The sequence below is a fragment of the Prinia subflava genome, chromosome 3 (assembly GCF_021018805.1).
Source record: "Prinia subflava isolate CZ2003 ecotype Zambia chromosome 3, Cam_Psub_1.2, whole genome shotgun sequence".
NCBI classification, from domain to species: Eukaryota; Metazoa; Chordata; class Aves; order Passeriformes; family Cisticolidae; genus Prinia; species Prinia subflava.
Window position 1 is genome coordinate 80,503,748 of NC_086249.1, and position 27,935 is coordinate 80,531,682.

Consider the following 27,935-nt stretch of genomic DNA (forward strand, 5'->3'; position numbering starts at 1 on the left):
CAATCTTTAAAATGTGTTTTGCTTTCTGTGGTGTTGTGCCTTGTTCTGCATGTTTTAGACAGACTATGTGGAAGCACCTGTTTTAAATCTTAGTACAGCATAGCCCTGGGGAGGTGTCTGGTGGCTCACTTAAAATCTCCAACACTGATTTCTTTATAACTTGACTGAGAATTATCAGGATGCAGATTTGTACACATAGCTTGTAAGAGCTAAACCATCTGTCTAGTACAACTGAAAAGCAGGAAGGGGAACTGAGCACTGCTAGTGCTTAAACAATTCAGCTATGGCTTTGTATTAGTGACTTGTAGATTCAGTTCTGTGAAAGCCATGCCAACTAAGAATTTTTACTGTAAGCTAAGCAAGAGATTTCTAGAATCACTAAGCAAAAAGACGTACAATTAACATTACCTGAAGGCTAAGGATCTAGTCAGTTTGAAAATACATGGTTATTCAAGAAGTAGGAGAACCTTCAACTTTGAAGGTAGCCTTATAACTTACTGAGTGAGACTTTACACACTTATTCATGTCTTGATTTACTGACTCTTTTGATGTTATATTGCCTGACCTTTCTATAAATAATAAAATTTAACTGTAGATTAGTAAAATTATTGAGCAAGGCAAATAGAGTACAAAGGAGCAGTATGTGGTGTCCTTCAATTTGAACAGCTCGTCTGATCTATTTTGTAACATGCCTTCAACTTCCTTCTTGAAAATTTGGTGTGCCTGTGCTCATCTGTGTGTCACATTATGACTTTTATGCTTTTCTTCTCTGCTCCCCTTTTTCAGTTTCACAAGCAGTATTTTGTCACGTATTTCTCCAGTTCTCTGAAGTGTTCCATATCTTTGGAGAAGTGCTAACTAAAGTAGATTAGAGGCCAGTAAATGCATACATAAATTGAGGTGGAGATACGGCTGTCAGGCCGATGTTTTGTATACTTGGTGTTTATTCTGTTCAAATGCAAATATCAAATTATTTAACAATCTGCTAAAGGTAACTCCTGGAATCATAACAGTACTTTGTTTTCACTTATGAGTGTGCACATCATTCAGCAAACCCGAAACTTGCCAGAACACTTTATCAAGTCTTGGGGTTTTGTTAAAAGAAAAAAAAAACCCACACACATAAAGAAAATCCCACCAAAACCCAGCCAACCAAACCACTCCCAAAGCAAAACCAACAGACACCCACTAGAACTACATGTAGCATGGTGAAGGAGGATTGCAGTGCTGTACTTGGTCTCAAATAGTGGAATTTGTTGGGCTCTTAAATTCTGAAAATGCTTTACCCATTTTGGTATGATGAATGAGGTGTTGGAGAAAAGAACACACTGAAGAATTTTCCACTGTAATAACTACTTAATGTCTTTCAAGGAAATCACAGGTACTCAAAAAACTGTGCTGTTTTTTTTAGGTTGAGGTGAAATCTGGAGAAGAAGATGAAGAAATTCTCTTTAAGGAGAGGGCAAAACTTTACAGATGGGACAGGGATGTTACTCAGTGGAAGGAGCGTGGTGTTGGAGAGATCAAAATACTCTTCCATACACAGAAGAAATACTATAGAGTCCTAATGAGAAGAGACCAAGTTCTCAAAGTCTGTGCAAACCATGTTATCACCAAAGAAATGAACTTAGTGCCCTCTGATACATCAAACAATGCTTTCATTTGGACAGCCACGGATTATGCTGGTGAGTTTTTTTTCAGGTGGTCTGTAGTTTCTATGTTTTTGGGTTTTTTTGTTGTTTTTCCCTGGGGATTGTTACAAGATGAAACTAAACAGACCTTCTTGGATTTATTTTCAGATGGTGAAGTAAAAGTAGAGCAATTTGCAGTCAGATTTAAAAGCCAAGAAATGGCCAATTCTTTTAAGAAGATGTTTGAAGAATGCCAGCTAAGCTTGTCAGAACTACAGAAGGGACACTTGTCTCTGGCAGCAGGACTGTCAAAGGACACCAACCCTGTTGTGTATTTTGAAGTTTCTGCTGATGATGAACCTTTAGGACACATAACCATGGAGCTGTTTGCAAATATTGTACCTCGAACTGCTGAAAATTTCAGAGCCCTGTGCACAGGAGAGAAAGGATTTGGATTCAAGAATTCCCGCTTTCACAGAATAGTCACAGACTTTGTGTGTCAGGTAAGCATAAAAGGAAGACTCTGCACAGAGAAAATGAAATGCGTCTTGACTAACAAAGGCACTTCAAAAAAATGGCTTGTACAGAATAGCACATTCTTGTTGGCAGCATGCATCCGCTGTGCAGGATAGTCTCATCTGTCCTTTCCCTACAAGGAAATGAGAAGTGGTGCAAGCAGCATATGCTACCCTAAGATGCTTTTCACCTGTGTCTGCCAGTGGCCTCATGCTTAAATGTTTCTTAGTTACTGTCATGTCAGGGTGGAAGAAAAATGAAAGGAGGTGGAGTCCTCTTACAATAGACAAAGGGCCTGTTGCTGAACAGAACACCAAGGAAAGTAGGTGTTCCCAAAACTGCCATTCATCCTTCTCTCTCTCCAGAGAAGAACTTCTTTATGCTCATTTGTTAAGGACACTTACTGTCCAGCCTTCCCTTGGACTTCAAAGTATACTTTGTGTTTCAGATAACATGCACTTTAAAAATGGTATTCCAAGTATCATAGATGTTAGGTTTCAATCTAAAACAAGTCTTCTAGATCCAATTACCATGCAGTGGCCTGTTTACTAAAACATCAGGTTTTGTGCTGAGAGCATCAGCCTGCAGTACATTGTAACCCCAGGTAGACAGTGCTGGTTTTAAACCTCTGTTTGCATTTAGTACAACTGGCAAGTTCTTCGTAAGTGCTGAAGGCTTAGGAGATTGATCGTAGCTCAGATAGACCCTTCTTAAAATTCTCATCCAAAGTTCATTGAGTTTTAGTAACTTGGAACAGGCAAAGTGAACCAACGTCAGTACATGCTATGCTAACGATCTGCATTTCACTACCTTCCCAAAGATGAGGCATGTAGATGACTTTCTACAAGACAAGGTGTGTACAGTAATATAGGAAAATAGTACACAAAAGTAATAGGAAGGACATCAGCCTGTTGGAGTGAGTCCAGAGGAGTGCCAAGACCTTTAAGAAGGATGGAGCACTGGTCCTTGAGGAAAGGCTAAGAGAACCGAATTTGTTCATCCTAGAAAAGAGAAAGCTTAGGGGTGACGTAATGGTGTCATTCCAGATCATGAAGGGAGCCTACAAGAAAGATAAAGGGAATCATTTTACAAGAGCATGTAGTCACAGGATATGGGGGAATGGCTTCTAGGTAAAAGAGTCAGTTTAGACCAGATACTAGGAGAAAGTTGTTTGCAGTGAGGGTGGTGAGACACTGGAACAAGTTGCCCAGAGAAGTTGCAGATGCCCAATCCCTGTCAGTGTTCTAGGCCAGCCTGGATGGAGCTCTGATTACCTTGGTCCTAGTTCTAGGTGTCCCTGCCCATGGCAGGGGAGTTGGAACTAGATGATCTTAAAGGTCCTTTCCAACATAAACAATTCGGTGATAGTATACGAATGGCTTGTCACCAGAATAAAATATTCTCCTTTAGATTAGCTATCTACATGTCTCTGAAGTATGCACTTTGTGGCTCTTTTGTTAAACTTTTGTGCCTTTCTGATAAACTCATTTAGGATTTAAGGTTATTTCAGGCTATTCCACATTCTATAAAGGAGCAGACTTTCTTTTAAAACAGTTAACTGCACCATGTGTGCCTTGACAAAATGAGATTTTATCATATTACATGAGTATATTTTAAGTTTGCCTGCCTTACCTTTTCTTGAGGTACAATGGGAAGCTCTTCAATGAGAACTAAGGCTGTACAGATACAATATACACTGTCATCTTTATGTGTATACTCAAATTATCAGGAACCAGAAGTTTGCTGCCTTCCAGAAAGATAAAAGACACACCATGCTGCTCAACCAGTTATGTGGCAAAGCTGTATGGATTTACTACTCACTGCTGTGTTAACCTTTTTCAGGTGGTTAATTCTGTGCCTGCAGGGCCTAAGGACCAAGGCCTTCAATGAGATAATGCAGGTCCAGGCAGCTTCCAGGGCCAAGGGATGCAGACAGTAGGAAAGGCAGGCCTAGAGGAATGTCACCATGGGGAGCAGTAAGATGAAATGCTGTGTTCAGAATAAACAACAAATAAACCTTCTACTGCTGCTTTCCTTACCATGAACAAACCTGCTGAAGCTGTGAAGCCCTACATCTAAGCAGATATTGATACTTGTGAAAATGAAAAATTAGTTCCTCCAAAACAAAGTCTTTACTGTTGAAAGGAAATACAATTTTTGGGTTATCTTTTGGGACTTGTCAGTTAATGCTGTGTCTGTTTTTTTATTTTAGGGAGGAGATATAACTAACCATGATGGAACAGGTGGACGGTCAATTTATGGAACAGCATTTGAAGATGAGAATTTCATAGTGAAACACACTGGTCCTGGATTGTTGTCAATGGCAAATAAGGGCAGAGATACAAATAATTCTCAGTTCTTCATAACACTTAAAAAAGCAGAACACTTGGACTTCAAGCACGTGGTATTTGGGTTTGTGAAAGATGGAATGGATGTTGTGAAAAAGATCGAATCCTTTGGTTCTCCTAAAGGGCTAGTAAATGGAAGAATTGTCATTACAGACTGTGGGCAAATATAGAATTATTTCTTTGAGTATACAAATGTTTTAGCAGTATAAATCAGTACTTAGATGTTATTGACTAATTATTTCAACTTCTTAAAATGGACACTTCTGATGTATAAATGTAAAATTACAGGCTATAGTTGAATTTTTTTATGTGTTCTAATTGATTTTTTGCATGGTAAATAAACTTCAGGCACTGGCATATTTCAGGTGTATTTGTGTTATCCTGACATATTTGTATTAAGTGTCAAATTTTAAAAATTAAATCCTAGTCTTGTTAAAATAAATGTCTTGTCTTCACTTTGGTTTGTTAAAATAACTTGCATAACTTGGTTCTTGCTCTCAGGAAGCTCTTTTGAAGGTACAGATTGTAGATGTAAATTGCTGGACAGTACATTGAAGGCCTTTGAAAGTTAATGGGTATTCCAGTGTGCAGAAGGCAGGCTGAGCCAGGTGGATGTTGGTTTGTTCTGTCTGCATGGTTTTTAAATGATTGATCCATGTTTTGCTATAGCAACATGCCAACTTTGTTTTTTGTACTTAAACTATTTCTAAAAAACTTGGCTTAATGAAAAACGTCTATTTAGCATTGGGATTTTACCTGACATACTTGTAAGTATAACCCTCTGCTCAGTGTTTATTAGCTGTGGCAAACTTCTCTGACCTTGCTGCTTGTGTGTTTTCAGCATGCTTGTATCTTTTACAACTTTGCCTCTCAGGAATTAGTATGTATGGGTAAATGCAGGGTTTATTTAAACTGGTACTCGGCATCTCTGTGCTGGCAACATGCATTTAGCCTAGCTTTATTTTGGGGGGTTATTTATATATTTTTAAAGGATGGCAGTAATGTCTTCAGGGGTCCTCAGGGACCTTACTCTGCTCCCTACAACCACTCAAAGGAGCCTGGAGCTAGGGCTGGTTCGGCCTCTTCTCCCAGGCAACCAGGCACATAGACTTACCCTGGGGAAGGGGAGTTTAGGTAGGACACTAGGAGTTGTTTTTTTTTCTCAGAAAGGCTGATGGGGCATGGGCGGCCCAGGTCTGTGTTGGAATCGCCGTCGTTGCAGGTGTTTCAGGAGGCAGCCCTGAGTAGTCCAGTTGCCAGGGTGGTGTTCGGTCGTGGGTTGGACGCGGCGCTGTCGGGCCGCGCTGTGCCGGGGGTGGCGAGGAGCGGTGGTTGCTGTTTCTGATGATGATGATGGTGGTGGTGTGTGCCCTCCCCGCCAGGCCCAGGGCAGCGGCTCCCCCAGTCCTGCCCGCCCGGGCTGGCGCTGCCCGCGGCCCCAGTGCGCCTGCGCGGCCCGTGGCGGTTGGTTCGAGCGCGGCGGCGCCGCCATGGCGGACGCGGGGCCCGGCCGCGGCCGCTCCGCCCGGGGGCTGCAGCCGCGCTGCCCGCCCGGGCCGGCGGGGGTGAGACGGGGCCGGGGCGGGCGGCCTGCGGGCAGGAGGGGGAGGCACGGAAAAGCTGTTTCCTCCTGGCCGCGTCCCTGAAGCGTTCGGAGGAGGTGCAGGGAGGGGGGCGGTCCGCTCCCTCGGGGTTCATTGTGAGCGCCGTGCCGCTGCGTTCCCGGGCAGTGCGAGACAAGAGCGGGGTTTAAACAGACTTGAGGAGGTTACGGGCTCTTGCTGTTCCTGTCCCCGACCCCGCGCTCCGATTGCCTCGGAGTGGAAGTGCTGGAGAGTCATCCTTGTCCGAGCAGGCAGTTTCCCTGGAAATTGCGATTCCAGATTCTGTGCGGTACCAAGACACAGTTTAGCATGCAGTTTTTGCCTAAAACCTGATGCCTGCCCGTTGAGTGAGAACATATGTAAATCCTCTTAGGAGTATATTGAGCTTGTATGAAATCTATATAATAGGGTAACTAATTTTTCTTTTCTCTCTCTCTTCTTTTTTTTTTTTTTTTTTTTTTTTTTTTTTTTTTTGCCACAGCCTTACTTAGAACGCGTTAAATGTGTTTGTGGTGGCGTGTTGTTTTTTGTTTTGCTTTGTTTTTTTAAAGCTTAGTGATTAGCTCCGTTGTCAGAGCGCAGGAAATTGTTCCAAATCTGGTCAATCAGGAATGAAGCCCATGGTTCATTGGAGACTGCTGCAGGGACCAGGCAGTTAATTATGATGGGTATCATTCCCTTGCCGAGGTACGGCGATGATATTTTACACCAGAGAGGGTCAGGTTCTTTGCACTCAGATGAATGAAGGAACTGTATTGTGGTTCCTCTTTTTCTATTACTTGTGCTGACAAGTCAAAACTGATCTGCCTAAAAATTCAGCAGCAAAGACCCCCCATGCTGGTGTTTCAAAAGCCTTTGATATTTAGTAGAAGGAGTACTTGCTGACCAGGCACCTTTATTTTGCCGGAATTCTGTTTGTCTTTCAGTGAAACAATTTTTTGCAATTGTTTTCATGCATCTGAATTCCCTGGGTCAGATGTGTCCAGTGTGTCCTAGGGATAAGGCCTTAAGTGTTCAAAGTCATGCTGAAGGGAAAGTCATATGGTGGAAAAATACCCCTGAACAACCAAAGCTTTGAGGAGATTGCAAGTGGGTTTGCGTTAGGTAAATAATTTGTTTGGGATACTGAGTTAGTCCTGGGAGTCATCAAATGAATACAAACCCCAGCTTTTTTCTTTTTTTCCTTAGGAAAAGTAGCTTGCCATTTTAGGATCAGCAACCATCCCACATGTGATATGAAGATTTTGAGTTTTTTAGCAGCTAAAATCAGGCTGTATGTGCCCTTGGTTCCTGCAGATGGATTTGCAACTTGAATAGGATTTGATGGTGTTCTAGATTCTATGGGGGATTTTTCTTGGGGAATATTCTGCATCGAATTGTAGAACTGTACTTTAAAGAAAAGTATTTTTTAAAACTTATTTTTAAAAGACTGTTACTGAGACTTTAATGTTTGCAAGGAAGAAAACGTTACATGTGTTTGTGTGCTTTGTTTTTTTCATTAAAAAGTGGTCATTCAAGGGCAGGAAATTACAGTAGTTATCACTTGATCTAAAGCATAGCAGAGAAACGCAGTGAAACAAGCAAGTGAAACAAGATCACGAGAGCTGCCTTGATATTTTGTATTCTGCATTTAATTGATTTTGCGTCTGCCCTAAAATCTCTGTCATTCACTTTTTTAGTATGTAGTTATAAAGTAGTCAGAAAAAGTAGAGCAGGATACTTTGGCATAAAAAGCCTAGATATGAAGGTAGATGGCACTGTTTCCATGATTACCTAATTCTGCTTTCATGCCTTTATTTTATGTTACTGTCCTCATAGTACTTTATAGTTTCTCAAATATTCTAACATATAACACTACAAGTATTTTGTTATTAGACCATAGAGAATATATTTATTTCTTTATGTTAATATGAGGACCATTTACATTTATGTGTTTAAAAAAAAACCCTTCCCTTTTCAAAGCCAGTAGTTTGTAGTAAGGATTCTATCACAAGTTGTTACAGTTTCACTGTTAAACCTGCAAGTTGTGGCATATTTTTTCCATGAAAATTCTCACTACAGTGCAGTGGTTTTGTGCTTTCTTATAGGATTACCTCTCAGGAGCATTGCATACCAAATGTAATAACAGAAGCTCCCTAGTTTACAAAGGTAATACAAAGCAATGGCACTTTGATATCTTTTACAGGGAAAATATATACTAAAGCTGTATTGTTCCTAAATCTATTTAGTTCTGTACTGCCTCATTTTAAATAGAGAGGTAAGCTTGATCAGGGGGTTGTGATACCTGGGAGTCAGCCTGAGAATGGTAACAAGCAAAGAACGCAAAGGATGTTTTGGAACAATGGTTCACAGCCTGTTTGTCTTGAAGTCCTGCTTGAATTAGTTGGTAGCAGTCCACTTCATAATGCATGTATTTAGATTTAATGTAAAGATATGTAAATGTTTAATATTTAGGATGCATTTGGTCTCTTTCAGAAACTGGTGCATGGGGACAGCAGGCTAAATTAGTGTATTTGTCAGACTTCAGTTACAGAAAAGTTTCTATAGGCAGACAAGCTCTAAAATTTCAGAAGGACAAATCTGATGTGAAAGCTAAATAATTCTTACTGTGGCTTAAACTGTTATAATTAAGTTCATAATTCATCAGGCTGCATCAGTGGTGGTTTTGGTTCTTAAACCTACATGACTATGTGGCAAGTACTTCTAATAAGTCCTTGTTGATTTTTTAACATCAGCTTCTCAAATTCAAAATAAAATTGTTGCAATTTTTTATTTTTCAGGCGACACCAACAGCTCACTGAAAAATGTAATTATTTCTTTCTCAAATTGTTCTTTAGAGACAGAATTTACTGAAACTGGAAGAGAGAACAGATCCGATCATGATTTCCAAAAAAGTGTGAAAGACTGGGATTGGTAGGAGGTGTTTTTATTTCTCCATTAATACTTATTTTCTCTCATTATCCAGATAAACAACAAATAAACAATGTTATTTGGACCGTGCAAAAGTTGTTTTGAGTTTCTTGTTTTGTTGTTAAGAGTTGTTTGTGGCTAATTTATGACATAATGAGGGTGCTGATTTTGATGAGGAATATTGTTTCACTTTCTAATCTAATCTGTGTATGTTGAAATTGCTAAGGAGATACAAGAACATAAACTGAACTAGGTGACAGAAAAATTAACTAGGAGGAAAGTGAATAGCCCAGACTGATAAAGAGATTTATGTTTATTTAGAGGTAGTTCAATTCCAGAAACCAAGAAATCTCTTGGCTATTTTTCACCTAACTGGAAAAATACAATTTTTTTGTTCTCCAGGAATTTGGTGGTTTGTGGTGAGAGAAGAGTGTTGGTTTTACCTGTTGCTTACCTGTGCTTACAGCAGGAAAAGCCTAGTTACTGTAACAACTCTTAAGTCAGCAGCATGTAATTGCTGTGGTTGAGATTTGTGAGTAATAATGACTTTCATCCAAATGATTTAACTCTGCTATTTGTTATCAGTAAAAATATCAAAGCCTTACATTAAGCAATGTTTGCTCTTTTTATACAGACTTCTTTCAGTGCTCTGTTATGTATCATGTTAGAAAGAAACTGAGTAATTTAAAGTTACTGCTCTTTTGTACTTTTAGTTTTGATGATGAGCAAGATTTCGTTTGTGATTCAAGTGGTCTAGAAGAAAATAGCATTTGCTCTGAAACCGATGCAATTCAAAATACAGCTCTATACATGGGAACAGGTAATAAATATTTCATTTTATACATTCTTACAACTCTCTGTTTAACATGTAACTTAAAAATCTTCCTAGTAAATGTTTCTATTCCATGGAGAAATACACCAGGCACCTAAAATGTATTTTAATGTGGGGATTTAACCTTTCACATCAGTATAAGTATTTTCTTTAGAATTCTTTTAGGAGGTTTAGACATGCTTGAAGCAATACTAATGTTATTTTCTCATGTGGTGTCCAGTAGTTTCTTAGGTCTTGTTCTGATTATTTAGGTGTCACCCTAAGGTTTTATCAGCAGCAAATCACTTGCCTGAAGCCCTTACAAAAGTAGTAGGAGATGTTGGTGACATGATTCTGTCTGTGCATGAATTCCATACAGATATCTCTGGGATTTCTATATTGCAGGGGAGGGCATGGTTTTACTTATAAAACTGTTGGGTTTTGATCAGTTTGAATAAATCATGGAACGAGAACTTTGATCAAACCTCTGTAATTCTTTAGATTACTATAACATTTTGATACATCTCTCTCTATACTTGTAATTCTGAATTCCTAAAACACATTTTTGCTGATTTTGTGCAACAATCATATCAATATTTAGCTAGGACTGATTTTTTTAATGTAAAATGCGTTTGTTTTTTTTTTCATGTCCGCAGGCCTCACTTTACCATCTCATTTGGCTGCAAATACTCAAAAAAATAGGGACCCAGTTATCAACCATGGTTTGTTAAAGAAAATTCTGCGTGGAACTAGTGCTCAGGCATGCGATAGGCAAAGTTTAATACCACCTCACATCAGTCAAATTTATGATGAATTATTTGTCATACATCAGAAGCTCCAGGTAAGAACTGGAATCACCTTAAAATTTTTGTTGAATAATGCTATGAAGGTTCTCATTTTGAAGCAAGAAATCTGAAACTATTTATATATAAAATTTTTATATTAAAACTATTGTTTTTTTACTATTACTTTATACTAATCACAGTTACTTATATACAAAATCTGCATCTTCATCTGCCTCTTCCCCTAGATTAATTCAGTGATTCGGTAATGATGCTTTGACTTGAATTTTGGGTAGACCAGGTAGAGGGTAGGTGGGCAGATTGAGCTTTTGAGGTAGTTGGAACACAGTGTTTCTACATCCAAGACTGTCTTGTGACACACAGCGGGTGTACAGGGAAGCACCCACAACCAGAACATCTGAAACTGTTCTGACTCTGGGCATTCCAAAGCATTTGCCTTCATGGCCTCCTCCAGAATCCCTCTATTCATTCCACCAGTTCATCTCCAGCAGGTTTAGGCTACTAACAAAAGAACCTTCAATATGGTTTTACTATGTAATAGTTCCTAAGCTTCTGCTGGATTCCCTGCCAAAATTCTCTTTTGCAACATATGAGATAAAAATCATTTTATATCTCTTTTTTCTTCACCACTTTTTCATGGATGCATCTCACTAGTTGAAAAACAGTATCATTAATCTAGTGTTCAACATAGACAGTCACATCAGACACTGTTCCGTCCTAAACTTAATACCATTATCCCAATATTTTAGAAGCAAAAGCCAAAGTTTAATTTTCTAGAGCAGCAGTGTAGAGTTGAATTTTATATTTTGGGAGGCTGAACCATTCCAATGCACATGGAAGTCTGCTCTTGTGTAACTATAATTTCACAAAGAGCTAAGCATGGGACAAAATTTTAAATTCACCATAATTTGGGAAAACTTCATGTGGGTTTTTAAAATAGTTTAATATTTTTTTATTGATGCAGAGAGAAACTTCAGCACAGCAGGAGTATGCTCTGCAACTGCAGAAACGAGAACGTTGTCTAACAGAACAAGAAGCATTGCTTTTTACACATGAAGCAGCTTTGGCTAAAATAAGAGGTGTTGAGGAAGAAGTTCACACAAAAATTGCAGCTATGAAAGAGGTGAAATAGTATTTTTAATGGTAGATACTGCTCTATCTGCTGTTTTCATTTGTAGTTATCTTAAGCCATCACATGTTTGCTGGAAATCCTGCTTGTTTCTTTGAAGTCCTTGAAATCCCCAAAGGAAGGATTTAAATAAAAAGTACTGAACAATATGGCTAGAGTTTTTGTATGACTTCTGTTTCAGAATGGTGCATTTACTTGTCTGATGTGTAGTATACTTTACAGTTACAAGTTAGAAAAAGAGGTAATTTTTTTGTAAAATAGTGAAAGTTATGTGACCAATATTAGAGAAAAAATGTGGTCTATCTGTAATTGTGTGTAAGTTAAATGAGTGTCTTTGCATTAGCTGTAGTTGCAGTGGATTTCCTTGGGAATGCTTTAAGATGCATCGAGATCTTACGACATAACATCTATTGCAGAGAGTACTAGCAAACAAAGACTCAAAAAGGTCAGAGGAAGAGCAACCTAATTTTGGGGGTGTGGGAAGAAAGACTAGTGAAGAAAAATTGAATTCATGGAAGGGGAGAAATGAAAGCTAGGATATTTTCAGTAAAATAAAACCTTGCTATTTTACCAAATCTGAGGTACTTAAATCTAATGTCCAGAGAAGATGAAATATGAAACAAATTTCAGGGGTGAGAGATGAATGACAGTGGATATGCAGGTTGTATTTAATAATTCATATGCCTGTGTTGTAAACCAGAGCCCTAGTCTCTACAAGGCATAGGATTAATTTCTCACTCTGCATGATTGAGAGTGAGCAAAACCAGAAACATCAGTTGAAACCTCAAAACATGGTCACAACTTTTTGTAAATATTTGGAAGAGTGAGCTGTAATGAAAGCTTTGTCATTGATTTTAGTTCACAAACACATCACTCATCTGAATTTTTTGAGAAATACACATGTATATAGTTGGTCTCGGTAGAATAGGCAGCAGTAGGAGCTAAGGCTGTGCATGTTGCTCTCAGTTTCTGTATAGATCCTTCTTAATAGGCAGTACAGATCTTGTTTTTTTCACTGCTGACTGAATATGCAAATTTGGACATGAAGAACTTGATATTTGAAAGTTTGTCCGACTCTTTTAGCACTTAACTGGAACTTATTGTTTCTAGAATAGTCTCTTTTAAAACATGTTTTTAAATTTGGTATTTCTATAGCAACACGAGGCAGAAGTTAAGCAGCTGACAGAAGCCTTGAGAGAAATAACTAAAGAAAATAGGAGGCTGAAGTCATCATTTGACAGCTTGAAGGAAGTGAATGACTCTTTAAGAAAACAGGTAAAATTATTTCCTGTTATAAATAATTCCACAAGTTACAGTCAACAATTTAAATATTTGAGCAGCTTTAGTTTGCAAAATTGCTGACCTTTTGTTTCTCTAAGACAAGAATTGTATGAATGACTGAAAGTACTTTTCTCACCTGTTTCTAGTACTTGAAATTTAGCCTTTCTGACCTTTTACAGTATAAAAAAGAAGTTGGATTTATTCCACTGACTCACTAGCAACAGCTAATTTTTAGGAGGGGAAAATCCATTGAGAATGGATGGAGAGAAAGTATTTTATGACATAGTGAAATCCACCTTATGCAGATTTGCTCTGCCAAATTACTGTGCTGATCCTATTAAATAAAAAGTAAAATGTTTAACTTCACGTTTGCTCAGTATTTTCAGTTATTTTTGCAAATTTCCCAATATTTTTGAAAATTTTCAAAAAATGAAGGCAGTATATACCACCACTAGAATGGTGTTTCATAGTAGTGTGTAGAGTAGGAATTTGTCTCACTTGACTGCTAAGACTGATCTAAAATGGTGATACACAAATTGTCTAAATTATTCAAGCATTGTTTATTCATTGAACTAGTTTGTGTTCTGATAATCGGAATACAATAAAAATCTACAGCAGAGCCTTATTCTTTCCCTTAAGGTGGTCAGACCTAACTGCTAGGATGTTGGTGGTTCTGATGCAACCCATCTGTCTTATTTCCTCTCACTATAAAATCTTTGCATTTCTCTGCAAACTGAGGGCTTCTGTGATGATTATACTGTTTATTGTTGTATGGATCGAGCATGTTTTTTATTTAAATGGAGACTGCAGTTTTCCTGATCTTTTCTCATGGAGCAAACTGATTTTTAGTGTGGTCAGTAACCACCTTCCCCATTGACATGACTATGATACCTTTCTTGAATTTGTGCTCATTTTTATGTTGCCTTTTCATGAAAAGTTATCAAATGTGAAGTGCCTGTATATCTAGAGTGTCATTGTAGTGCTTATTTTTCCCCTGCATTCTGAAAGATTGGGTTGCAGGTCAACAGTGAGATACTGCTGCTGTCCTGTTTATCCTGGAAGTGGTTGCCCACACAGGGTATAAGAGTCTCACACCTTGGAACTGTTCAAAAGCTGTCTGGACATGGCAGCCAGCTCGTCATGGCCCAACTTGGGCTGGGGAATTTGACCAGATATCTTCTGAAGGTGCTCTCAAATCTTTGACAATCCATGATTCTGTAATTTGTTGAGGGAGGTGGCTGATGATTTTGTTTCTATCACTTTTCATGCTAATAAGGAAAAAACTTGAACTTATATAATGTAGCTGCTCAACAACAATATCAAGTTACTTCGGTGTGATAATTAAGTCAAGAAGTGAGTTTTGAATTTACAGTTTGGAATATTTTCTGCTTCTTTCAGTTAAGTGATGTAACTGAGTTGAACAAGAAGTTGGAAGGTCAAGCACGAAAAGTCAAAGCTCGTTTAGAGAATCTACAAGTAAGGTTTGTTCTTACATGTACCTGCTTTTATAGGTAACCAGTGAACTATAATTCATTGTTATATTTTTATTGTAGAGGAAGCATGAATTTTCAATGGTACGTAAATCTAACAATTTATGTCAAGTGATGAAAGAAAGCAAACCTGTGAAACTGGAAAAAGTGATAGCAACATCAAAAACTGCCACGGTAAGAATTACAGAATCTTGAATCTTTGCATTGGAAAGATATTTGAAAGGCTCTGTGCATCTCCTAGAAATTGCATAAAGTTCTCTGTGCATCTGCTAGCAATAGCAAAATGTGGCTTCCAATTTTATTTTATGGGTTACACTAAGAAGAGAAACAGATTATGTTGGGGGAAAACCCACATTTAACAAAGAATTAAGTTAGTTGCTAAAAATAGTCTTGGATTTCATATTGTGTATGTTTGTATTTATATGGCAAGTTTTCCTCCTCATATCATTGTCTATAATCTGCCAATTAGAATTATAACCTGTGTCCACTGTCACAGGTTTCTTTTGCTGTGTCAGAACAAATCTCACATTCATTCTGGTTACTGCTACAGTACAGCACTATCCTTATGAATAACACCAGGAAAAAAATAGTCTTTCAGAAGTATCCAATAAAGAACCTTAATCTTCTAAACCAAAAGTGGTATGCTGCTATTATTTTTTGAGAAATAATCTTTAGTGAAGGACAGAGATTAAATCCAGTATTCATTCACAGTTCCAAAACAATCACTTTTTTCCCTTAAAACCTCTTCCTATATCTCTTAATGAAATTCTTTCTGTCTCCATGTAGTTCCATTTCTGGTATTACTCTGCCAACATCTCTCAGCTGGTTATGCTTTTTTTTTCCAGCTTGAGGTAAACTGTGAAATGAGAAAGATATTCACACCACCCTATGTAATTGATCTACAATGAATGTCTTAAAACTGTGCTGTCTATATATAGCCAACAAATTCTCTTTATATAGGTTTTAGCATGTTTTGGTTGTACATGAAATACAAATAGTATCAATAGTTACAGTTCTGAGTGAAGAGGAAAAGAGTTATCTGAAGGTAGATAGAAGAAAACTTGTGAGGTCTTCAGGGAATTGTTCATGCAGCCTGTCTTCAGGTATCTGGATTTCTTTTGTAGATTATTTCATTGCAGTGTAGTAGAGCCAAGGTGAGAGTTTCATTAAGTCTTTGTTCTTTTTTTAACAATGCTAGTTACCCAGTTAAATTTATCAACAGTGGATTGCATGAAATGAAACAAAGTAGGTCTAGTGCATTGAAATAAGAATTTCCCCATGTGAAGGACATTAAAGACTTGTTTTTTCCTGTAATTCATTTGTCCAGAATTATAAAGTGTAGTGACTCTGTATGTGAATCATTTTCCAAGCTGTTTTATTACCATTTGACTAAGTACAAAATAAATTATGGGTGTATGTTTTTCACACCCAGAAACCATAAAAATAGGTATTTGTTTTGCACTGGGGAGCGAGGTGTGAGAGAGAGAAAGAAATGCTGCACTGGTTCCTTCTGGGTCTTTGTAAGAAAGGCCTGACAACAAATGGCTTAATTAAATGGCTATTTTAATAAGACAGAGTAAGAGGGGGAATATAGAGAGTGAGTAAATCTTGTGTCCCTTTTAGATGCTGGGAGTGTTGTGTTTGTGCTGCATCAGATGGAGCCTTGGTGGACTTTTACCAGGGCATGCTGAGCAGAGCCTGTCCAGTGAGAGAAGCCCCTCCTTTTTGGCCACTCAACATATATATAATTTTCTTGCGATAAAAAAACTGTGTTCGTGAAGGATGGGAGAAGAACTTGTTGCCCTTTTAGACAAGGCCAAGGCCAGGCAGGATCAGCAGTGCTAAGAGGGAATTGCCTAAGTTTATCCTGCAGCCAAGCACAGGATGAGCTGTGCAGTTGTTGGTCTCTGCAGCACTGCACAGACTGCACCTGCTCAGGGTAACTGTGGTGTGCATCTCTGGTTCCCTGATGGACAGTGGTCCCCCGGACAGGACTGCCACCTTCCAACCTTGGATCTGCATACAGTTTACTTTTCCCAGAGATACTGTGAGTTACAGTTACATTAATGCTGTGCGGGCTTCTCAAACCCTAGGTACAAGGCCCAGCAGAGCACACCTGGCCTGTTCAAGATCACTGTCTCCTTGGATACATTTTCCACAGGCTCACACTACAGTATCTCACCTCTCAGATTTTATCAGGCATAAAATTCTCATCTTTTCTATTATGCATAATATTTCATAGCTAATGTACTCTCATATATTTCAGTCTGTTACTATTTTAGCATAGAAAAAGCATTAAATTGAAAGCTGAACTATCTGATGTTGTGAATATATTACAGCTACCATGGAATTCACAAGTCTATGAGCTCTTAACTTATCTGATGGATTGGATCTCTGAGCAGTATCTTAGCAAAATAGAAGCACAAGAAAAGAGAGAGGACAGTCATAAACCTATGGTTACCCAGAGCTCAAAGAACTCCTGTACTCAGGAAAAGTGTATGAAGGTAAAGGGGTTGGGTTGTTTGCTTGCGTTAATATGTTTTCAGATTTCGGTGTGTGTTAAATGATTCTGGGAGTATAACAGGCCAGCACGTAATTAAAACAAAATAATTGTTACTAAGTCAATATTCATTCCAGCAGTGAGACATAGTAGATAATTTGTCATTTGTAAAGCATACAGATAATTTCTAATAAAAAATGTGGTGTCCTGTCTCAACCTAAGAATTTCAGCATCTTATTTGAACAGAATTCTGTGAGGTGATAGCTTGTCTTGTGTTTTATATGTGATAAATTGTTTTAAGGAGATCAACAGGTCAAATTTAAAATATTCTTATGCCTATTTAGATACTAAAATTTCAATTTATCACCAATAAAAGATGATGCTATGCTGTATTTTAACACCTCTGTTGTTTTCTCTTGTGATACCAAGAGTTAGAAATTGGTGAGGTGTTCAGAAAATTCACTTTGTTGTATTTATATAAAAGATTTGCAGCCACTGTGATTGGATTTACTGAGATTGAGTTCACATGTATCTCCACTCTCACATGTAAACCTATATAAAATTTAAAACCTGTGTGTGCTTATAATTCTGTTAGCTGTACTGGATCAGCCCAGAGAATATTTGCATATGTAATCTGATAAACTCCAAGAGAAAGTTAGGGGGTTTGTTTGGTTTTCACTTACACTTAGCTTATAGAATAGTGCATATACTGCATGTAATTCTGGTTTTGTATATTTTTGCAGCTTTTGCCTATAGCTACTGAGCAACTCCAGTGGATGCCATATGTGAATCCTAAACTGCACGTGCCTGTGATTAAATTTATTTACTGGTCTCTAAGACAGATAGACACTGATACACAGGTAAAACAAGAAGTCCTCATGCAGTATGTTTGTAAAAAAATCCTGGAAGATATTAATGGATCTTGCATATTAAATGCATATGAAAAATGGATGTTTTCAGGTCGCATACAGAAAAGAAACTGCTGTCTTTCTAAAACATAAATTCATAATGTTCACCACAGACAGGTGGCAAATGAAAAACAAATTCTTTTTCAAGTTAAATTTAAATTTTGCTTTGTATATCTAAATGTAGTTTTCCTGTGTATGTGATCTCTCTTGTGATGTCTAAGCACATCTGAAACTATATTTTTGCATATGTATTATCAAAACTTGCACTAGAGAAGGCAGTTGTTTTATTGTGTATTTTATGAATGAGATTTGTTGAGAGTGATGAAAGTGAGTGGCAAAGCCATGAAGAAATTTTGATTTTTCTGTCCTCTGCTTGATGTCTTAACCACAAGATATTCCTTGCTCTTTTTGACTAGACTGCCATAAGAAAATATTTAGCAATATAGTAAAGACAAAGACAGTAGTTGTACTGTAAAGACCCAGCATAGTGCTGTCAATGTTCACTTGCTAAATCAAATGCTAGAAACTTTGTGAATATCCTGAGTTTAAATTCAATACAATAGTAAGATGTTGTGTTCAGTTCTATTAAGTAACTCTATTTTAAATGAGCATTTTGTGAAGTTTGATTCTGTGGAAATATTTCTGTAGAGTTTATGATGAAAATCTAATAGATGTTACTGTACAATGTTCTTGAGCTGCATATTTACACCTTGATTCTGTAAATGCTTTTAAAGGATATAACTTCAGGCAAGCTTACAAAATTGAGTTGACTGAAACAGCTTTTTCTGGAACCAGAGGCAACTTAAATAACATCAGGTTATCCAGGAGCCTCACTAATTAGTCATGCTGAAGTGTGTGTTGATAAGGCACCATGTTAATATTGTTCAACTGCTTTTGGAACACAAAGCATTATCTCCTATACTCACTATATTCCTACACGTGGTCAAAGCATTTACAATTTAATATTTAACTGCATGGAGAACATATGTTTGTCAAATTTTAATATTTGCGCTAACTATATGCACTGTTTGAAGCAGCATGCAACAATGAGATCAACCATGAGGAGACTTGGCAAAGATATTTTCAAAGGCATAGTGAGTAAGGGAAACCCACACAGTTCTTCTGAACAGTCTACAGAAAGTAAATCAAAGTCAGCAGCTTTCTTTAAGAGTTTCTGTATGCCTCTGAGGTTTCTGTCAACTTTGATTGTGCTTAAAACAGTGAAACAAGGTAAGTCAAGATTTTTTTTACATTAATTTATCTATTTCAGTCCTGTGCCCAGACAAAAGGCATTTTAATGATACTGTAGAGTCCATTATGCTTTATTAGTGAAAACTGATTTTACTTGGGTATTGTGAAGCAAAGTGTACAAGTATGAATCTTGCTATTTTTCACTTTATGTTAGAATTTATGTGGGGTTTTTTTTATGTGATGACTTGTCAGACAAGTCAGCATTTCTGAAAAGGGAGGAGAAGATAAAGGTTTCAAAGTAGACACTGCGAGATTACACAAATAAGATTGTGTCTGGACAGTGTGAGAAAAAATGTGGAAAATACAATTCCAATAAGATAACTCTTCTCTCAGCTGATTTGTTAACTGCTAACTTCAGCTATGAAGTCCTACCTTTCTTCATGAGAAACAGGAAACAAGATGTTGCGGATCTTTTTTTATGGCAGTCAGGCAGAAAAGTAATTCTATACCATTAAGAGTAGGTGTAAAAAGTGATTGCTGCTTACCTGCAGCAACTTAGCAGGTACTGTGTATCTGCATAACTGGAATTTTCTGCAATAATAAATTTTACAAGGCTAGCATAAGAATGAGCAGCTCCATAACCCTTTTCCAACTCTTTGTGGACTAATCACTTATTTTTCCCTTTTCAAAGACATTTTAAAGCACAGATCATTCTGGAAGCAAGTAATTTTTTACTAGGGTTACAACTGAGCAATCTACCCTAACCTCGGAGATGGTCCTGCTTTCGACAGGAAGGTTGGACTAGATTCCAGCCTAAATGATTCCATGTTTCTATTTTTGCAACCATTTTTTCTTGGTATGGTTTGTATTTTAAAATATCTTTACAGGTAACACATTTCTTTTGTCAATAACACAAAGAGATTGATACAGATTACAGAGATGTTAATTTTCAAGGCATTTCTGAAATACCATGCCCAAATGTCATAATCAGATGCCTGCTTTGGCATCTGATATTCTTAGTTTTTCAGTGTTAAATTATGTTAAATTTTCGGGCATTTCTTAGACAGCAGAAATCCACGTCACAAAATTGCTACAATCTGTGGCACCCTGATTGACACAAAACAGGAATGCCAAAGATTTTAAATGCATAAATAATGAAGAGAGTTTTTATTCTCAGAAGTCATGCTTCTGGATTCGATGTTTAAGCACATTAGTATGTTTTTATTCCTAATGACCTGTGCAGTATTTATATTGTGAGTATTGTAAACATGGGAATAAAACATGGTGGAAGACCATCCTGACATCATTCATGAACTAACACAGTGTTCCAGCTATTGGAGGGAACTATTTCAGACAATGTATTTTGGTGAAGCATGATAATTAGTCTCAAATTGAGACTCACTTTCTAGGAATATTTGATAAAAACAATGCAAGAAGAATTGAAATAAAAAACTAGTCATTGCAGAGACTGATTTACCCTAAGCAGATGAACACTCTTGATTAGAATAAATCAGTTTAGCTTCTCATGGTTGCTTTTTACTGCTGGCTTCTGTAACACAGAAAATATGATCTGTTGTTAAACATATGTCAGATATCACCGTGTATGAATTTTGATCATTCTGACCACATGGCACTAATGATCTGGTGATAAAATTGCAGATTTGGTTTGAACATATGTCCTCATTCATTCAAAATGTCAGTATCCAGCAGATGGCACCGTAGTTAAACTTATGCAGTAGGATAAATTCTTTCCTTCTGCTTCATTTTCTGTGCTCCAGATGATCAATGCAATTCCAAGATACTGAGGAAGATTTGACAGCAAGAAGTTAAGAAAATAGATTGGTTCACTTAGTCTACATTCTTTGTATAATTTCTCACAATGGATGAGAATATAAAATGTTTATGCTTAAACTACAGCTTTTAATAGAAGGAATGGGACTAGTTGCTCTCATGAAAATAATTGTTCTCACTCAGACAAATCCGCCACTGACTCCCTTAATAGAGGTTTCCCAGATGTTGAAACCAACATTGTCTCATACTATGTGAGTTTGTATTTTCTTTCCTCTTTAACAAAATATTTGCAGGACTTTCCATTTGTAAGCATATTTTTCTTAAACATATGTATTGTAGATAGTCTTTTTCTTCATTCACAAGAAATTGTTAAGGACTAAAAATAGGCAGAGGTTGTCTTTAAATAAAAACTAAATTTAATACTTTCAGCTATTTAACTTTTAAGTGTGTATCTGCTGTGGTAACTGTCAGATATTTGTTCACATGGCTTAATGAAACAATTATTATAAATGTTTTGTTGCCTATATTCTGTTATTTTCAGTGGATTACCTGACTCAGGCATTTGAGTCCCTTCGTGTAGACTTGAAGACAGATGAAGGGAAGGCCTTATTTTTGGAATACCAATGTGTGCCTGTCATATTAAGTCATCTAAAAGTATCCAGTACAAGTCTGCTTTCCAGTGCTCTTGATGGGCTACTTCAGATGACCATGGACTCTGGTAAATTTGGGTAATTATATAAAAAAAAATCGTGATGAAAACAGGTGGGGAAAGCATAAAACCAATGTAAAAGCAGTATAAAAATACAGTGTAAAAACTGTATAAATAGTCTAATGTACTATGAGCAATTCTTTGTATGGTGTACATGCGGCAAAGACATAAAATGTATTTCTGAATTGTCTGTCTTTTTCTGAGTCATCTTGTGTTTTCTTCTCCCTCTCAGACACTGTATTTTATATTTCATCCTGCTTACTTTCTTATTTCTTGCTGTGAATTTTTTGTAGCTGTTTTTTGTTTGGCTTTTCAGTTTATTCCACTGTATTACCTTGCTGATATTTTTCTTTGAAGTCAGTCTGTGCCAGGGAAGCCAAATCATGAAAACCTGCCAGAAGGTGGAGATAAAAAATAGGTTCTATTTTAATTCTTCTTTGAGTTTGAATGAACAGCTAACCCCCAATCATTTTTCAGTTTCTAGTGTTTGGAAATGGTGTTTCTAGATGAGATGGTTATGTTTTGCTGAATTTACTGTGCCAAGATGATGATGTTTTGCTGAATTTTACTGTGCTTTAGCCCCAGAAAAGCATTAGTAATCTTTTTTTGTCACAGCATTTTTCCAGGTGATACAGGTAAGGATCAATTGATAACCACCTGGATGAGCATGAAGGTAGTGATGAAGGTAGTGACACATTCCAATGCCATATTGAATAAACCTTGAGTGTTAGGGTTTTTTTTAAGATAAAATCACTCACTGTCTTCAAGAACAGAAATGTGTATTGTTTCGGAAGTATTTTGTTATTATGTATTGTACTAGTTAAATAGAAAGCATGTTTGACTTGGGATGGTATAACATGGAGAAAAAAGCAATTTCGTAGCAACCTAAGTTCAAAAATATTTAACTAAAGTTCTATTCTTCCTTGCAGTCTTTTTCTGACCAGGTAATTAATGTAGTCTTACACCACTCTTCCTAATAGCCATGACTGTGATTGGGAAACAATTAATTGTTTCACAAAACTAACAGTCTAAGCAAGATGGACAGTATTTGATATTTCTTTGGGTAGTGACTGTGACAGTACATCTTCTGTTACCTAGAAGTAGTCATGCTGGTACACTAGGTGCCTGCAGTTTGAAGAATAATGAAGATAAACTGTGCAAATCAAATTTTGCTTTCTTGATTCTCAGAGAAGTTGTATCTATGTGAAATCAGGGAAGGAAGAGTACTGTTTAATTAAATTGACATTTGATTGAAAATTATTTCTTGGCAACTGGATATAAAGTCTTACGTAGAGCCTTACTCTTTGGTAAAATAAATTGCCAATACATGAATTAGGCATGTTTTGCTCTTTTCCAATACATAGTGCTTTGCAAGAAATCTTTAACAATGAGAAATAATGATGCTGGTGGGAAATTGTGTTTTTATTCCTTTGTAATTTTCCGATGAAAAAGTTAATAAAGGACAAACTCTGGAAGGCAGCAGTAACTATTCAGAAGAGAACTCTCTGTGTTAGAGTAAAACAGGAATTCATGCTCAGTTTTAAAGCTGTATTCATGTGTAGCCATGAATATGAAGACGTAGGTAGTGGCCATGTAATAAAATATGGAGTCATATTACCCAAAAAGACAGCATCCAATCAACTGGAGGCAAAGTCTGGGTTTCTATTTTTTATGTAATACATACCATCCTAGGCATTCTCTCAATTCGTTATAGTAATTGTCTGGCTCCATAGGAGTGTTACAATACTCTTGCTCAAAAATAATACCTTTAGAGACGAAGTGATTAGAAATTAAATTGGAAAAAAGTCCAGTGGAGATTTTTCTAGCAATAATAAATTTCTATGACTCTATTTTTTAAGGTTTATTTTTTTATGAGGTGTTTTTACAGATTCAGATCTCAGTTGTCCAGGCTGAAAAATGTGAATCAGATATGAAATAATTACTGTGTTGCAGTAGTACTCCCTGTAACTGCATGTACCTTTTTTTGATAATAAGCAATGAATGCTAATATTTCTGTCCAATATTTCAGGCTTATCTGAGGTCCTTAGATAGGTTCTCACCCCTGGAAGAAATTATTTTTCTCATGTTCCAGAAATGAAGCCTAGGTTTCCCTCATATATTAAGGATAACTACTTCAGCTGCATATGAAGAGTCACAGAATCACAGAATGTGCTGTGTTGGAAGGGACCCATCAGGATCATCAAGTGCAGTGCCTGGCCCTGTGCAGAACACCCCAAGAGTCACACCCTGTGCTCGAGAGCACTGTGCAAATGTTTCTTGAATTCAGACAGGCTTTGTGCTGTGACCACTTCCCTGAGGAGCCAGTTCCAGTGGTCAACCACTCTTTTCATGGATATCCAACCTAAACTTCCTGTGACTCAGCTTCATGCCATTTCTGTCACTGGACCTAAGAGTGAAGAGATCAGTGTCTGCCCCTCCTCTTCCCTGTATGAGGATATTGAAGGCTGCAATGAGGTCTCCTCCCCTCAGTCTCCTCCAGGCTGAACAGACCAAGTGACCTCAGACACTCCTCATAAGGCTTCCCTCTTCAGACCCTTCACCATCCTTGTGGCCTTGCTTTGGATACTCTCTAATACCTTATTGTCTTTTTTATTTTGTGGCACCCAAAACTGCCCCCAGCACTTGAGGAGAGGCTGCCCTAGTGCAGAGCAGAGCAGGACAATCCCCTCCCTTGCCCAGCTGGCCATGCTGTTCCTGATGGCCCCAGGACAGGGTTGGCCCTCCTGGGCCAGGTTGGCTGCCAGGGCACTGTTCATGTTCAGTTTTCTCCTGACAGAACGCCCAGGTCCCTCTCCTCAGTGCTGCTCTCCAGCCTCTCATTCCCCAGTCTGGCTGTACATCCAGGGTTGCCCCGTGTTAAGTGCAGAATCTGGCACTTCACTGTGTTAAACCTCATATGGTTGGTGATTGCCCAGCTCCAACTTGTTGAGGTCTCTCTGAAGGTACTTACTGATCTAAGACAGATATTTCTCTTGCTGGAAACTAGAATGAGAGTATGCATTACTGCTTTAGCAGATTTGGGATTGGTTTGCATGTTCTTAGATTTTGGATCAGTATCATTGCTTTTGGCTTCATAGTATGTCTGGTACAGTGGGTTCAGAATCTAGGTTTCCATTGCAAGTTCACACAACATTGATACTGCTTCACTTACTGAAAGCATGATGCCAAATCCAATAGCTGAGGCTTTAGTATAATTTTTTTTTCTATCTATGTACAAGACTTTAATGGTAAATTAAAATTACTAGTCTCACTGCTGTGGATCTTACTGGCAGACAGGCTTTCTTCAGGAGTTTAGCATCAACTAGAGAGATCTGACACCAACATTTCAATGGGAAGTGATAGAGGACTGAAAGGTGACATACCTCGGTACTTTCTTTCTCTTTCTACATCTCCTCTGTACAAGTGTAGAAAACAACAGTGTACCTCTCCAGCTAGGCCACTTGTGGAATTCTGTGAAGAAATGTTTAAGACTTTTGGTACCCCTAGGAAGCTAATTTGTATGTGTTTCTTGAAATTTATTTGCATCAAGTTTAACTGCACTGTTATTTCCCAGATGTCTTTGAGTTTCCATGCCATTGTATAATTCTGAAAAAAATAATCCCACTATTTTGTCCCAGTATACTGAGATGGCTCTGGGTGGACACCAGGTACACATCAAACCACTCTGACACTCCCCTCCTCAGCAGAACAGGGGAAAGAAAGTAAGATTGAAGAAATAAATTATGAGTCAAAATAAAGGCAGTTTATTAAAGCAAAAGCAAAGTCCACACATGGAACCAAAAGAAACCAAAAGATCGCATCAGTAGGTAGTGGCTTACCAACTCCTGGTAAGTGGGGCTTCAGCATGCATAGAGTTTGCTCCAAAAGGTGTGTAAGGAATAAAGAATGCCCCCTTCCCCTCTCGCACTGCCTTCTCCCTTCTTTTTTCTCTTGGCTTGGATGGCTGAGCAAATACCATATGGTATGGGAGTCACTTTGGGCCAGCTGTTGTGCCTGTGTCCCTTCCTGGGATCTTGCCCAACCCCAGCCTTCTGGTGAGGTTTTAGAGACAGTGGACAGAGGGTTTTAGAGACAGTGTTGACTGTGCTGGCACTGCTTAGCAGTAACCAAGGACTGGTGTGTTACCAGCACCTTTCTAGCTACCAATACAAAGCACAGCACTTTGAGGGCTGCTGTGAAGAAAATTAACTCTGTCTCAGCCAGATCAGTACACCCAATCATTAACATATTCGGAATTGTAACAGAGTGTCTGAAATACAGAATATATGTATATGTGTGTGGTATAAAGATATATGCTGATCTCAATTGCCTAACCTCTTTTACAAAAATCTTAAGTCCTAAGGAGGAGGTAAAATGTTCTACTGATCATTGCTCTTGTCATATACAAACTCATTCATAGTTGGACCAAAGGCTGACTTTTAAATGTCAGGGGTGAAAAAAGTTGAGGTTAGTATGCTGCTCAAGGCGCAAGAGTGAGAGGAACTGTTAAAGATGTTATGCACTAATTCAGACAGTTTACTTTGTGTCAAAAGAACTTCAGTTTCAGTTTCCTTTTCTGCTCTCATAGTGCTGGGTTTTTTTCCATATTCCAGTACTTTTGTGGGTTTTATTCATTACTTCCACTGTTAGTAGATTTGAGGAACAAAATTTTGCAGCTGTGTGGGTCCTTACCTAACCACTTACGTTTTGTTAGCAAATTGCTTATTTTAACCTATGCTAGAAACTTAATAAGTTACTGACATGAAATTGTAGGTGATTCTTAGGATAAACAATATAATTCTAAATAATTTATATTATATTTCATATTGTTTATATGATGGAGAATTTTTTTTCAGATGAAGTCTAGTTGGTTTAGTCAGCTCTCTTTAGGGGAAATAGTAGATTGCTTCTAAATTCCACAGTTGTGAGAGTTAACAGCTTGTTGTGAAGCTGACAGTAGAAAATCAACTCCACAAAGATATTTTATCTCTTTTCACTTATTACATTCTGCTAATTTTTTTGTTTAAAAGTGTACATAAGGGTGTATAAATTGGTATAGCTACATTTTTACTGTAGCTATCTCATTGGTTCTTCTCTTGTTCCATGGTCAGATAAGAAGACTGTCAGTTCAGTTATATCCTTTGCAATTTCTTTCTTGCTCTCCATACCCATTACCAGTATTTCAATCCATGATTGTTTTCTGGAGGATGCCCACCTTTCCCTTACTGCAAAGACTGACTGATAGAAGCAGAGTCAAGGGAGCAAGTCCTGCAGTATTTATTTAAGTCATGGTGCTCTTTTCCTTGAATCTGAGGCTTCGGATGAGTGCCGTAACATTCAACTTGATCCTTCTTTTGGTCTTTGAATCTAATGAATGATCTATAAAGGCATCTTTCTTGCTTCTCATTGAGGAAAAGAGTAAGACATCTATTCCTGCTCATTTAATAGGAAAGAAAGTTTTCAGTACCACAACTTCTGAAGGTTTCCTTACTTGAGTTAAGGAAAGCAGGCTACCAGGCCATGATGTTTGGTTTTTAGTCCCATCTCTAAACTATGAACCTTCTGAAGACAGATCTAAAAACAAAATCTTCTCTGACAGAATTGTCATAGAAAGTAGGTTTAGTATCTTGTTAAATGCTGAATGGCTTGGTGATAGATTTCTACAAATGCAGAGTGCTCTGACTGCCTTTGAAATTTTGAGAGCAAAACATATTAACTGCTACATGCTGATGTTTCAGTTTAGTCAAATGACATATGATGTATTTATTGCTTAACAATGCTCTTACCATTTCCCATTAAATTACTATTAAAATTAATGTTTGATAATTAAAGTAATAGTTACTTCTAATCATCCAGATTGTTATAGTATGAAACAATGGCTTCCAGGGCCTCTTCATACCTCAGAGCTCCCTCCCTAAGACTACAAGCTGCTTTTCTCAACAGATCTTGTTTTTAGGACAGTAGTTGCAGCACACTGTTGAAGAGAATTCCTGGATACCAGACTTGAAACGTTTCCTGGAAACAATCTAGTAACAAGTAGTATGACCTCATCAGGAAAATTTGTTTTGTGGATGTTGAAGAACATCACATAATTGGTATTAAATCACCTTGTAGTTGAATACTTGTCATATGCAATCTTGTTCAATAGTGTTCTTCCTGTCTTCTCACACAGCTTCCTGTGTTTTTTTAACTTGTGAATCAGTTAAAAGGGTTTCAAATGATGTACTGAGTTTAAATTCACCTGTCAAAAATACCATTGTTAACTGCAGTCTGGTTCATGCCTGATTTGAAATCTGTTGGCAGAGAGCTCCTT

General features: G+C 37.6%; 2 protein-coding genes across 3 annotated transcripts in view; both read left to right on the plus strand.

The window, feature by feature from the left end:
• RGPD4 (RANBP2 like and GRIP domain containing 4) overlaps positions 1-4,937 on the plus strand; it is a 34,481-nt gene extending 29,544 nt beyond the window's left edge. Inside the window, exons 27-29 of the mRNA XM_063392693.1 lie at positions 1,412-1,685; positions 1,800-2,134; positions 4,360-4,937. Coding sequence (XP_063248763.1) covers positions 1,412-1,685; positions 1,800-2,134; positions 4,360-4,665 — 915 coding nt within the window. The 3' untranslated portion in view covers positions 4,666-4,937. The remainder of the gene's footprint in view (positions 1-1,411; positions 1,686-1,799; positions 2,135-4,359) is intronic.
• Positions 4,938-5,532: 595 nt separating this feature from the next.
• CCDC138 (coiled-coil domain containing 138) overlaps positions 5,533-27,935 on the plus strand; it is a 33,624-nt gene continuing 11,221 nt past the window's right edge. The window contains exons 1-13 of one of the 2 annotated variants that reach the window (XM_063392695.1): positions 5,533-6,060; positions 8,187-8,247; positions 8,937-9,012; positions 9,723-9,829; positions 10,477-10,661; positions 11,588-11,746; positions 12,908-13,027; positions 14,432-14,509; positions 14,587-14,697; positions 16,863-17,027; positions 17,767-17,883; positions 18,966-19,161; positions 21,455-21,631. In XM_063392695.1, coding sequence (XP_063248765.1) covers positions 5,986-6,060; positions 8,187-8,247; positions 8,937-9,012; positions 9,723-9,829; positions 10,477-10,661; positions 11,588-11,746; positions 12,908-13,027; positions 14,432-14,509; positions 14,587-14,697; positions 16,863-17,027; positions 17,767-17,883; positions 18,966-19,161; positions 21,455-21,631 — 1,627 coding nt within the window. In that variant the 5' untranslated portion in view covers positions 5,533-5,985. Of the gene's footprint in view, positions 6,061-8,186; positions 8,248-8,879; positions 9,013-9,722; positions 9,830-10,476; positions 10,662-11,587; positions 11,747-12,907; positions 13,028-14,431; positions 14,510-14,586; positions 14,698-16,862; positions 17,028-17,766; positions 17,884-18,965; positions 19,162-21,454; positions 21,632-27,935 lie in introns of both variants that reach the window. The other variant, XM_063392694.1, reaches the window with a different exon arrangement.